At 37.5% G+C, this 13,176-nt stretch overlaps 1 protein-coding gene across 4 annotated transcripts in view; it reads left to right on the plus strand.

Annotated features, from left to right (window-relative positions):
* Positions 1–13,176, plus strand: part of LOC128703839 (ankyrin repeat domain-containing protein 50) — a 125,375-nt gene that overhangs the window by 9,901 nt on the left and 102,298 nt on the right. For all 4 annotated transcript variants that reach the window (XM_070103727.1, XM_070103728.1, XM_070103726.1 and 1 more), the window contains 3 exons: positions 2,989–3,313; positions 7,494–7,614; positions 12,834–13,025. In XM_070103727.1, coding sequence (XP_069959828.1) covers positions 3,032–3,313; positions 7,494–7,614; positions 12,834–13,025 — 595 coding nt within the window. In that variant the 5' untranslated portion in view covers positions 2,989–3,031. The remainder of the gene's footprint in view (positions 1–2,988; positions 3,314–7,493; positions 7,615–12,833; positions 13,026–13,176) is intronic.

The following is a 13,176-nucleotide window of genomic DNA, read 5'->3' on the forward strand; positions in this document are numbered from 1 at the left end:
CCAAAGCTAAGATGAAATATGTTTGTGTTAAATATATGTAATTTAGGCTGGAGGACCCTAGTGGGTTTAGTGCTCTTTTTTATAATAATAATAGTCAAATTATGCTCTGTGTCCCTTGTGGGTTTAGTGCTTTTTTATTATAGTTTGTAAGTTATACTGTGTGGCCCTTGTGTGTTTAGCACTCTTTTTTATTATAATAATACATAATAGGTAATTTATACTGTGGCCCTTGTGGGTTTAGTGCTTCTTTTTTATTATAGTTTTTAATTTATGCTGTGTGGCCCTTGTGTGTTTAGCACTCTTTTTTATTATAATAATACTGTAATTTATACTGTGGCCCTTATGGGTTTAGCACTTCTTTTTTGATAATATGTAACTTATACTGTGTGGCCCTTGTGGGTTTCGTGCTTTTTTATTATATTCCGTAATTCATACTGTGTGACCCTTGTGAGTTTAGCTCTTAGTTTTGATTGTAATAATAATACATAATTAATAGTCAGTGTATGCATATAATAATTACTGGCAAAGGGCTCTTGATCCAAGGTCTGTATGACCCTTGGGGGTTTAGCGCTTAGTTTTCATTATAATAATTATAATATGTAATTTATAGCCAATGTATGTCTATAATAATTACTGGTGAAGGGCTCTTGATCCAACACTCCTCAAGGGAGGTTCTTGATCCCCCTTCTTGGATCAAATCTGATGCTGGTATTGAGGTCTGGTTCTCTCAAGAACTTGCGCATTATTTTTTTTTAAATACAAGTGGAGTATTTATGACCCACTGAACATTTTTATTATGTAAATTATTATTTAGGTAGATAATAGCCCACCTCAGTGGGATACGGCTGATGTGTTGAAAGAATAGCAAATATAATTCCATATTTTGCCTAACAAGTACATGATACAACTTATATAGACCATAGCTGACATCAGTGACATACTACTATGTAGAAGTCCCTGGTTATGCAGAGCATTTCCTGCAAATTAAGTCAATTTTTTTCCCCAGGATGCGATCCACACCAGTTGACTAACACCCAGGTACCTATTTTACTTCTAGGGGAACATGGACAGCAGGTGTCTTAAGGAAACACATTATAATGTTTCCACCCATACCGGGGATCAACCCCTGAACCCGTGTGTGTGAGCTGAGTGTCCTAGCACTATATGACCTGTGTGGGTTTAGCACTTAGTTTTGATTGTAATAATAAAAATAATTGTTTAGTATGCTCTTAACTGTCGCTGAATTCTTAAAAAGAAATGTTTACTCACCTGTATGTGGTTGCAGGGGCTGATTCACAACTCCTGGCCCTGCCTCGTCACTGGTCTGTTGGGTCCATTCTCTCCCTGCTCCATTAGCTTCATCATACCTCCTTATAAAGCTTTTTTATGGATCCTGCCTCCATTACTTCACTAGACAACACCACAAGATTCTTGTCATAAGGAAACACCAGCAAATTCCATGTCAGGACTAATCACTAGTTATTATTGAGTCAGTTGAGAGGCCTGTCAATCACACTGAACCTCAACAGAAACAAACAAGTTCCATATCTAAATATAAACAGAATAAACAATTAGTAATAATGGTAGAATTACTGATAAAATGTTAGGTAAATGGATGAAGATGCAACTAATGTGACACTTTATTGTGACAACGTTTAGCTTTCCAGGAGCTTTGTTAAGCCAGTTTGACAAAGCTCCGGGAGAGAGAAACATTGCCACAATAAAAATGTCACAATAGCTGTATTTGAGTCCATTACCTAACAGAAATAGGCAAGTTCCGTATCTACTGTTGGCAGTGTAGGTTAAGTTAGGTATTGTAGGTTGGATTATTTTGGCTTTTGGTATAATTAGCTTCTATTTTTTACCATTTACACAGCATTTAGGTGCCTAGCAAAACCTACATTATATTGGTTTTACCAAATGCATTAAGATGTGTGTGTTCATTGTATGCATGGAGGTGTATAAATTTGTATTGGAGGGAAGGCAGGCTGGGGGTTGTCCTAGGAAAGGCTGAAGGGAGGGGGGTAAAGAAAGTTTTGTGTGCAAGGGGCTTGGACATTTGGCAGGCACGTGTGAGTTAGAAGTGAGTGAAGATGAAGGGTTTTTGGGGTTTGACGAGCTGTTGGAGTGTGAGAAGGGTTATATTTTGTGAAGGGATTCAGAGAAACTGGTTAGCAGACTTGAGCTGTGGAGGTGGGAAATACAGTGGACCCCCGCATAACGATCACCTCCGAATGTGACCAATTATGTAAGTGTATTTATGTAAGTGCGTTTGTACGTGTATGTTTGGGGGTCTGAAATGGACTAATCTACTTCACAATATTCCTTATGGGAACAAATTCGCTCAGTACTGGCACCTGAACATACTTCTGGAGTGAAAAAATATCGTTAACCGGGGGTCCACTGTACAATGCCTGCATTCTAAAGGAGGGGTATTTGTTGTTTAGAGTAACATCTAAACTGTTGTATCTCTGCACCTCTGGAACGACAGTGATGGTGTGAATGATGGTGAAATTGTTTGTTTTTCAAGTTTACCCTGCCTTAGTGGGAGCTGGCCAGCATGTTAAAAAAAAAAAATGGTTTAAAGTGAAAGATCATAGGGCCTCAAATGGAAATAAACCAGACTGGCTTTTTTGGGTTATTATGCAAATTATTACATTGATAGTAAATTATGTACTGTATACAGTGTTTACAGTATAGGGTAATAATTTGTAAATCCATATAGTATACTAAAGTGTTGTCTCCACCATCCTCCATATCTTTCCTTTTGTTTAGTACATAAACAAGATAAAAAAAAAAGGGTATCCAAAGCTCAGTACACTGCAATATTTGTACCCATTTTTTTTCCTTATACTATTCAGTATCTGTTGAATGACTGGCTAGCAATTGTACATGTAAATAATTTAGAATACAACAGTTTGGTAAAATACAAAAGGCTATACAGTCTTTGAAACTCATTACCATTAACTTACTTAACTTTCTTTGCAGTTTGATGTGAAATGATGATGATCTATGAAACGCATAAAATATTATGGCATCCAATAACCAAAATGTGTCACATGAAACCACAGACAAAACTCATTGCACTTCAAGCACTTACGAAAATTCTCAAACTGGAGACCCCAGTATACAAGGGCAGAATGTAAAGGCAGACAAAGAAAATCACAAAAAGGAAATTGAGGCTACGAAAATAGGGGATGAACTTCAAGATGTATCTCCAAGTACACCTCATTCAGTGTACTCAAATATACCTCATAATGTTTCTCTAGTATCTCCTCCAGTTGTTCAGAACAACAGTGCTGCCTTTCATCAGGTAATGTGTAAATTTTCTTTTGTTTGCAAGAGTTACATGTGGAAATTTACCTTTAAGCCTCTTATATGAATTGTAGAATTCAGCCCTGGATGATCCACCTGGGCTTTTAGCTTCTTAATATCCTGTAATAATATTTAGTTATACCATTCACTGTTAATGTTCCTTAAGTCACTCCTACTATATTTCTAGCATATTTTTTTTTATTGCTGATTCATGTTTATTTCCTTTAAGATATGGTAGTTTATTCTTCTCCTATGCTCTGTCTATATCCCATGCATCTTACACTGTACTTTGACCTATTGCTGTTTACTACTTTCATTGTGCCATTTTCTGCACTGTTTTCATCTAACCTTAGCATATATTCCTTGTATTAGATTTATTTCATCTGTTGTTTGTGCACTCTGCAGTTTTTCTGAATAAATTATAACTTCATCTTTTACTAATGTATATATTAATGGAGTAGAAAAGTGACTCTATAGTCAATTGTAAGAATTTTGGTGTCATATAGGCATACTTCCCAACCAGTGAACCAGGTGCTAAGGGTATAACGATGGGGCGCCTTATCGTTAAACCCTTAGCACCTGGTTTGCTGGTCGGGAGACATGCCTATGTGGGAATGTGACATATGCCAAATAAACTGTAACATACTCTTAGTGTGCCACATTTGGGATGTGATGAACAGTTGGGAGGTTATTTATTAACCCTTAAACTGTCCAAATGTAGATCTTCGTTTGTGCGTGTAGCGCTCTGAAAGTAGATCTACGTTCAATTTTACATTCTTTCTTATGTAAAAAATGTAGATCTATGTTCGGAGCGCTACGCGGGGAAACATAGATCTATGTTTGGACAGTTTAACCCTTTGACTGTTTCGGTCATATATATACGTCTTATGAGCCACCGCTTTTGACGTATATATACTTTCTTTCAACACACTGGCTGTATCCCACCGAGGCGGGGTGGCCCAAAAGGAAAAACGAAAGTTTCTCCTTTTACATTTAGCATTATATACAGGAGAAGGGGTTACTAGCCCCTTGCTCCCGGCATTTTAGTTGCCTCTTACAACACGCATGGCTTACGGAGGAAGAATTCTGTTCCACTTCCCCATGGAGGTAAGAGGAAATAAACAAGAACAAAAACTAGAAAGAAAATAGAAGAAAATCCAAAGGGGTGTGTGTATATATATATGCTTGTATATGTATGTGTAGTGTGACCTATGTGTAAGTAGAAGTAGCAAGACGTACCTGAAATCTTGCACGTGTATGAGACAGAAAAAAAAGACACCAGCAATCCTACCATCGTGTAAAACAATTACAGGCTTCAGTTTTACACTCACCTGGCAGGACGGTAGTACCTCCCTGGGTGGTTGCTGTCTACCAACCTACTACCTAAAATGTATATATACATACTCATAAATTCTAGTGACTTCAAATCAAGCAGGAGAAAGCTAGTAGGCCCACATGTGAGAGAATGGGTCTGTGTGGTCAGTGTGCACCATATAAAAAAATCCTGCAGCACGCAGTGCATAATGAGAAAAAAAAACTCCGACCATTTTTTTTCTTAATTAAAGTGCTGACTTTGTGGTCTCTTTTCGTATAGTATTTATGGTTGTATTCTCGTTTTCTTGGTCTCATTTGATAGAATGGAAAGCATTTTAGTCTGAAAAAAACCTTGAAATGGAGCTCAAATTAGGAGAAATGTTTGATTTTTACCAATGTTCAAAAGTAAACAAATGATGTCATTGCCCAATAAATGTTCAACTAGCCATTCTAATATGCAGTCATGAATGGGTTGACATTATACAATTATTACAATATTGCAGCAGTTTGCATAACAGTAAATCTTTTCTTTTTTTGTTTGAATAAAAATTCAAAATAGAAAGCAAGAGTAATATCAGAGGGGCCTGGAGACATGACTGATGAACAAAGAAAATGTTATTTCAGAGCCAGGAATGTCTGTATTGTTCATTCTGGACCCTATTTTGAAATTGTCATATTTTTTAATTTTCGTGAAATTGGCCAAATTGCAAATTTCTGACCACGTTATTGGGTAGTTGAAATCGGTAAATGGGCAGTTTCTTGTACTCATTCGATAGAAAAAAATGGAGTTCTAAAGAAATAGCTATGAGTTTGGTCGACTGGAACAATGGAATTAGCCAAAAATAGGGCTCAAAATATGTATGCGAAATTGCCGATTCGTAAATATCGGCGTGGTCGCTAACTTTGTAAGAGTGTAATTCCATCAGTTTTCCTTCAAATTTCGTTCTTTTGGTGTCATTACAATCAGGAAAAGATTCTCTATCATTTCATAAGAAAAAATATTTTTTTTTTTTTTTTGAAATTTTGCGACACCAAGAGACACCTCAGGATTTGGGGTTGCGATAGTCAAGGGGTTAAGGGTTAAAATGATTTTGATGCTTGTGAAGGGTTAAGACAAAATAAAATTTGTTTGGATTTTTAACTCAGAGGGTTAGCCACCCAGGATAACCTAAGAAAGTCAGTGTGTCATTGAGGACTGTTTAACATAAGGATTTGGAGCTGCCCTCCTCTACCTTGGATCAGGCACTGCATGAATGTAATGGGTTTAGCATTTCTCCAATTTAATAAATTCCATAAAAAATTAATGCTGTATTTTAACCCCTTGACTGTCGCAATCCCAAATCCTGAGGTGTCGCCTGGTGTCCCAAAATTTCCCCCCCCCCCCAAAAAAATATTTTTTCTTATAAAATGATAGAGAATCTTTTCCTTATTGTAATGACACCAAAAGAACGAAATTTGATGGAAAACTGACGGAATTATGCTCTTGCGAAGTTAGCGACCTCAGCAATATTTACGAATCGGCGATTTCGCCCAGTTTTGGCCCTATTTTCAGCTAATTCCATTGCTCCAGTCAACCAAACTTATAGCTATTTCTTCAGAACTTCGTTTTTTCTATCGATTGAGTACAAGAAACTGCCTATTTACCAATTTCACCTACCCAATAACGTGGTCAAAAATTGGCAATTTGGCCAATTTTATGAAAATTAAAATATATGACAATTTCAAAATAGGGTGCAGAATGAACAATGCAGACATTCCTGGCTCTAAAATAACATTTTCTGTGTTCATCAGTCAGGCCCCTCTGATATTACTCTTGCTTTCTATTTTGAATTTTTATTCAAAAAAAAAAAATAGAAGGTTTACTGTTATGCAGACTACTGCAATGTTGTAATAATTGTATAAATAATGTCAAACCATTCATGACTGCATATTAGAGTGATTACTTGGACATTTATTGGAAAATTACATCATTTGTTTGCTTTTGAACATCGACAAAAATAAAAAATTTTCCCTACTTTGAGCTCCATTTCAAGATTCTTTTCATTGTAAAACCTATCAAAATCACCTCTATTTCTATAATATGTTTTCCATTCTATCAAATGAGACCAAGAAAACGAGAGTACAACCATAAATACTATACGAAAATAGACCACAAAGTCGGCATTTTAATTAAAAAACGGTCGGAGTTTTTTTTTTCTCATGCACTGCGTGCTGTAGGATTTTTTTATATGGTGCACACTGACCACACAGACCCATTCTCTCACATGTGGGCCTACTAGCTTTCTCCTGCTTGATTTGAAGCTGCTAAAATTTATGAGTATGTATACGTCAAACACGGTGGCTCGTAAGACGTATATATACGACCAGAACAGTCAAAGGGTTAATATGACTGACATGCAGTAGTCTTCACACACAAAGATAACAAACAGTCATTGTCAGCTTTTGTCTCTTTGGCAATAAAGTAACAATAAAACCTGCTTTCTTTTTATCACAATAAAGGGGCTACTAAGGCACCAGTGAATTAAGTGAACCAGTGCACTGAATACACGTCAGTGAAGTTTTTTGAGCTAACTCATAATTCCAAGGATTTTTACAAGGTTTAATAAATACCTAACAATTATTTTTAATTCTTTGTCATACTATGCTCTTCTGCTATCACATTTCTAAGCTTCAGCACCTATTCAGTATTTAAAAAAAAAAAATTACGGGTACCCCTACATAAATAGATAATGAGAGTATGTAATATTTATGTTGCGCATAAATGCATACTGCATCTGAATGCACCAGCTGTAGTATAACCTCCTGTAAATATATCCAGCACATATATTTACAGGATCTTATGATCTATTTTTTTTTTTTTTCAGATTTTTAGCTTCAGTCCAGCTTTCATGAACTTTTATTATAGCAGCCATGGCATGACCCCTGGATTTAATCCAGGATATCCCTGTAGTAGCCCCTTGGCATCTGGTTGCATACTACCATCAGGTTTGTGGACAGAGGTTCTGTAATATGTATATCCAACTGGTTCGAGGATCTTGTCCTGCTACTAGCAGATGTAGAACTGAACCTCCAGCACTCCTGAATAACTCACATAGACTTAGTACAGTGGACCCCCGACTTACGACATTAATCCGTTCCTGAGAGCCCATCGTAAGACGAAATGATCGTAGGTTGAATTAATTTTCCCCATAAGAAATAATGGAAATCAAATTAATCCGTTTAAGACACCCGAAAGTATGAAAAAAAATTTTTACCACGTGAAATATACATTTTCCTACACACAAAAAGGATACATGCACAGTAGTAGAGTAGTACATGCACAATATATATTGTGCATGTACTACTAAATGAAGAATAAATGACACTTACCTTTATTGAAGATGTAGTGATGAGACACTGCTTTGTGTCCTGGGAATGCCTTTTCCTCCTGAGTAATGTAGGTCCTGTTTGGCATTTTCTTCCAGAACAGGCCTTATTTATTTATTTATTTATTTATTTATAATTTGAGCACACATACAGAGGTACAAAAAAATACAGATAAGAGCAGCATGCCAAAGCCACTTATACTATGCATAGCATTACGGGCTGGCTTAAAATTAACTTAAGATTAACTAAGCAATGATGAAATCAGTGAAAAAACATTAATGTAAACAGATTACTATAAAGCACAAGTGAGTATTACAAAGACAGGTCATATGGTTGCATGCATTGTTGTAAATTCAGTAGAATGGAGTATTCTGTTAGGTAGTGTATTTAAAAAATAATAAAGTTAGATTGGGTTTTAGGTTTAACATTTATGTGATATAATTGTGAGAAACATTTAAGATATACAATTTATAAGGTTCAGTTATTCAGTATTTATTTGGTTTTGGGTGAGTAAGTGATCTTTGAGAAGAGACTTGAATTTATAAACAGGTAGTGTTTCTTTTATATTTACAGGTAATGAATTCCAGATTTTAGGGCCTTTTATGTGCATTGAGTTTTTGCATAGCGTGAGATGGACATGAGGAATATCAAAGGGTGATCTGTGCCTTGTGTTATGGTCATGTGTTCTGTTGAGGTTGGCAAGGAGATGTTTGAGGGGAGGGTTAATATCAGAGTTGAGTGTTCTATGTATGTAATAGGTGCAGTAATAAGTATGGATGTTTTGTATGGTGAGTAGGTTGAGTGTATTGAATATTGGTGGAATGTGCTGCCTGTAGTGAGAATTTGTTATCATTCTAACTGCAGCCTTTTGTTGGGTAATTAGTGGTCTGAGATGGTTACTTGTTGTTGAGCCCCATGCACAAATTCCATAGGTGAGATAGGGGTAAATAAGAGAGTGATATAGGGCCAGGAGGGCTGACTGTGGAGCATAGTACCGTATCTTCGATAGTATGCCTACAGTCTTGGAAATTTTCTTAGAAATTTGTTGTATATGTGTATGAAATTTGAGTCTATTATCAAGGTGGATTCCTAAGAATTTTCCCTCTGTTAGCTTTGTGATAGGTGATCCGTTTATCATTATGTTAAGAGGGACATCTGTAGCTCTGTTACCAAACTGAATGAAGTAGGTTTTGTCAATGTTTAGTGTTAAGTTTGTTAGTACTCATCCAGGTAGATATTTTCTGTAATTCGGTATTTACAGTATTGGCTAGCGTGACTGGGCTCGGGTGGGAGAAGACGTATGTTGTGTCATCAGCAAATAGTGTGGGTTTGAGTAATTGCGAAGCATTTGGTAGGTCATTTATGTATAGGAGAAAGAGAAGAGGGCCAAGGACACTTCCCTGTGGGACACCAACTGTAATTGGTTGTGCAGAAGAGTTTGCCCCATTTGCGTACACATATTGGCTTCTGTTGCTGAGGTATGACTTGAGGTAGTTGAGGGAGTGCCCTCTTATACCATAGTGTGACAATTTTACGTGGAGCAAGTCATGGTCAACTGTATCAAAAGCTTTACGTAAGTCAATGAAGATCCCCAGTGGGACTTCTTTTTTCTCTATTGCAGTGTATATATGTTCTAGCATGTGTATAATAGCATCATTAGTATTTTTATTAGGCCTGAATCCAAATTGGCAGGGGTTGAGTATGTTTTGGGAGATAAGGTAGGAGTAGATTCGTTTATGAATTAATTTTTCGAAGATTTTTGAGAGAGGGTGTAAGTTGGATATTGGCCTATAGTTATTCAACTCTGTTTGGTCACACTGTGTATGCCACTATGATTCTTAAATCTCTCTAACCAACCTTTGCTGGCCTTAAATTCACCAGTATGAGCATTTTTTCCTGTTCACCTGGGTGTTAGTTGACTGGTGTGGGTCGCATCCTGGGAGACAAGATTAAGGACCCCAGTGGAAATAAGTTAGACAGTCCTCAATGATACACTAACTTTCTTGGGTTATCCTGGGTGGCTAACCCTCCGGGGTTAATTGTTTCTCGGTATTCTCGATAAGCCACACCAACAACAGTCTATCCATATCTTTGAGTAGTGCAGCTGACCATGGTGCAGCAGCAGCTGACTGTGGTACAGCAGCAGCAGCAGGAGCAGCAGCTGACAGTGGTACAGCAGCAGCAGCAGCAGCTAACCGTGGTACAGCAGCAGTAGCAGCTGACCATGGTACAGCAGCAGCAGCAGCTGACCATGGTACAGCAGCAGCTACAGTGGTACAGCAGCAGCAACAGCTGACAGTGGTACAGCAGCAGCTGACTGTGGTACAGCAGCAGCAGCAGCTGACAGTGGTACAGTAGCGGCTGACCGTGGTACAGCAGGAGCAGCAGCTGACCATGGTATGGCAGGAGCAGCAGCAGCTGATCATGATACAGCAGCAGCAGACCATGGTGCAGCAGCAACAGCAGCTGCACCATGGTACAATAGTTTTTCGATAGTATTTCCCACCCTTTTTACCACGGGGTTGGCACTAGAAGCTTTCTTTGGGCCCATGGTGGCTTAATTAGCAGTTACAAGCACTAAAAACACTGGAATAATACAAAATTTATCGAATGTAAGCATGAAACCGTCCGCCCTGGCTTGTAAACAATGTCAAAAAAAAAGTTTCTCCTTTTAAATTTAGTAATATATACAGGAGAAAGGGTTACTAGCCCCTTGCTCCCGGCATTTTAGTCGCCTCTTACAACACGCATGGCTTACGGAGGAAGAATTCTGTTTCACTTCCCCATGGAGATAAGAGGAAATAAACAAGAACTAGAAAGAAAATAGAAGAAAACCCAGATGGGTGTGTATATATGTTTGTACATGTATGTATAGTGTGACTTAAGTGTAAGTAGAAGTAGCAAGACGTACCTGAAATCTTGCCTGTTTATTAGACAGAAAAAGGGACTCCAGCAATCCTACCATCATGTAAAACAACTACAGGCTTCCGTTTTACACTCACTTGGCAGGACGGTAGTACCTCCCTGGGCGGTTGCTGTCTACCAACCCACTACCCATTTATATTTATATATTATATATTTATTTACATATACAGAATCTAACGCAAAAATGGGAGTTATTACAGTTGCTTTTGGGAGATTCTGAAGAGAAGTATGCAAAATAGGGAAATTAAAAATGAACTTACGAAAGAGAAAGCTGATGATGGTAATAAACAATTTTGGTAATGAAAGAGTGGATATCAGATTGGAAGGAGGCAGTATGGAAAAAGTGAATGTAGCTAAGGACCAAGGCAGGGTGCTCCCCCTCCTCCCCCCCAAAAAAAAATGCAATCATCAGTCGGATTACCTTTTGATAGCATACCTACCTCTCCTTCAGAGTGCAGGCACTGCACTTACTACCTCCAGGACTCAAGTCTGGCTAAATGGTTTCCCTGAATCTAATCATGAAAGTTATTTTGCTTACACTCCAAAAGCACATCAGATGAAAACTACTTGTCTCCCTTCGTTCCTTTCTACCATGCTCACACAAGCCTACTGGATGCTCATGCCCCTAAAACTCCAGACCCCTTTTACCCCCCCTCTTCCCTTCAGTCATTTTCAGGATGACCTCTATCCTTCCTACTCTCCACCCTCAGATTTATACACCCTTTCTGTACACCCTCTGGTTGTTGAAGGGGTTAGTTGCCCAAGCCACCTCCAAATGCTCCAAATGCTCTGCATGGTATTCACACCACACATTGCTCTCGATAATAATATAATATATGCATGCATGCACATCTGCATATGTGTAGAGTATCCTGGATGTAAATAGTACTGTATAGTTGCAAGATTTATTTGTCATCTTAAGTGTTTATTGACAAAGAAAGGGCCAGGAATCATGCCAAAGTATAAAACATTTAACAGGCTTCCATTTCACACTCACATGAGAAGACAGTTCCATCTCCATTAGTGGTTGCAGTCTGTCAGCATATTACATTTGAGGGATATTTACCTTAAACTTTTGTAACCTTTAGTGTTTGTTTAGTATGGGTTTATTTGTTATTTGTTCTTGGACTTTTTCAGTCACACCTCAGTGTTTGTATATGAATGATTACTGGTGTGTGATTACCTACTTTGTAGGTATATTAATAGTTATGTTCCTGGTGCCCCATATTCATTATATAGTTTGCCACACAAATGCTTAGTTTCAGTATTGTAGTTGTAGTAAACATATTTCTTTTTGGAAACTTTTCCAGGCTATCTGACACTGGAGAAAAAAATGCATTCTAGAGTTCTTTATGTCTATACTGATATTCTGTGATTTGAAAATGTGGCTTTTATTTTTTCCAGTTGTCTCGTATATTTTTATGTATGTGTAAGAGAATTGTTCACTTTGCTGGCACAAACATCACTTGTTTTCTGTCATGTTAGAGACCATAGCTATACCATAAATTGATATGTTGATAAAACTATTTATTCCTCTTCTAAACATTCCTAGGTATTATGAAGCTTACTCTCCATTTTGTTTCTGTTCCAAGTAGTACATTATCAAATACTCAGACCTGATTTTGACTTTCTCTTCACTTGACCTGTTTTCAATTATTTTCCTCACCTCTTCATATGACCTTTCTTTCATGATCTGATAATTATCCATTATGGACTGAAACATTTTCTTTAATATTCATGTTTGCTGATTATATCTTGTTGCATTTCCTTACCTCATACCAAAAATTAAATATCCATTTACATTTTGAAGCACACATTATTACTCCTCCTCAGTGATATGATACAAAAATATTTTGTCAAAAGAAAGTCAAATGAATAACTGAAATTTGCATTTCACTTTTGCTATCTTTCAGGCTTGCCACCATTACCATCAGCACCAGGATTCCTCACAGGAGCAGGCTATCATTTCAGTAATGTGGGCTCGCCTCTTATCGGAGGACTGCGCGTTCCTGGCTCCTCGCTATTACATCTAGGCCAGGCTGGGACCCTGCTTCATTCTGCAGCCATTCTTGCAGACAAGCTTAAGCTTTCAGAAGTTCTTCAAGGTTGGACACTCTTGTTTCAATGCAAGTCAGGAAATTTGTCGACTTTTTGTTTATACTGTACACTATCTTCGTTTGGTTTAATATACTGTACTTAGAATCTTTCCTATTATTCCTTGCTCATAGCAAATATCTGTTTGCAGCATTATTGCCT

The sequence above is a fragment of the Cherax quadricarinatus genome, chromosome 87 (assembly GCF_038502225.1).
Source record: "Cherax quadricarinatus isolate ZL_2023a chromosome 87, ASM3850222v1, whole genome shotgun sequence".
Taxonomy (NCBI): Eukaryota; Metazoa; Arthropoda; class Malacostraca; order Decapoda; family Parastacidae; genus Cherax; species Cherax quadricarinatus.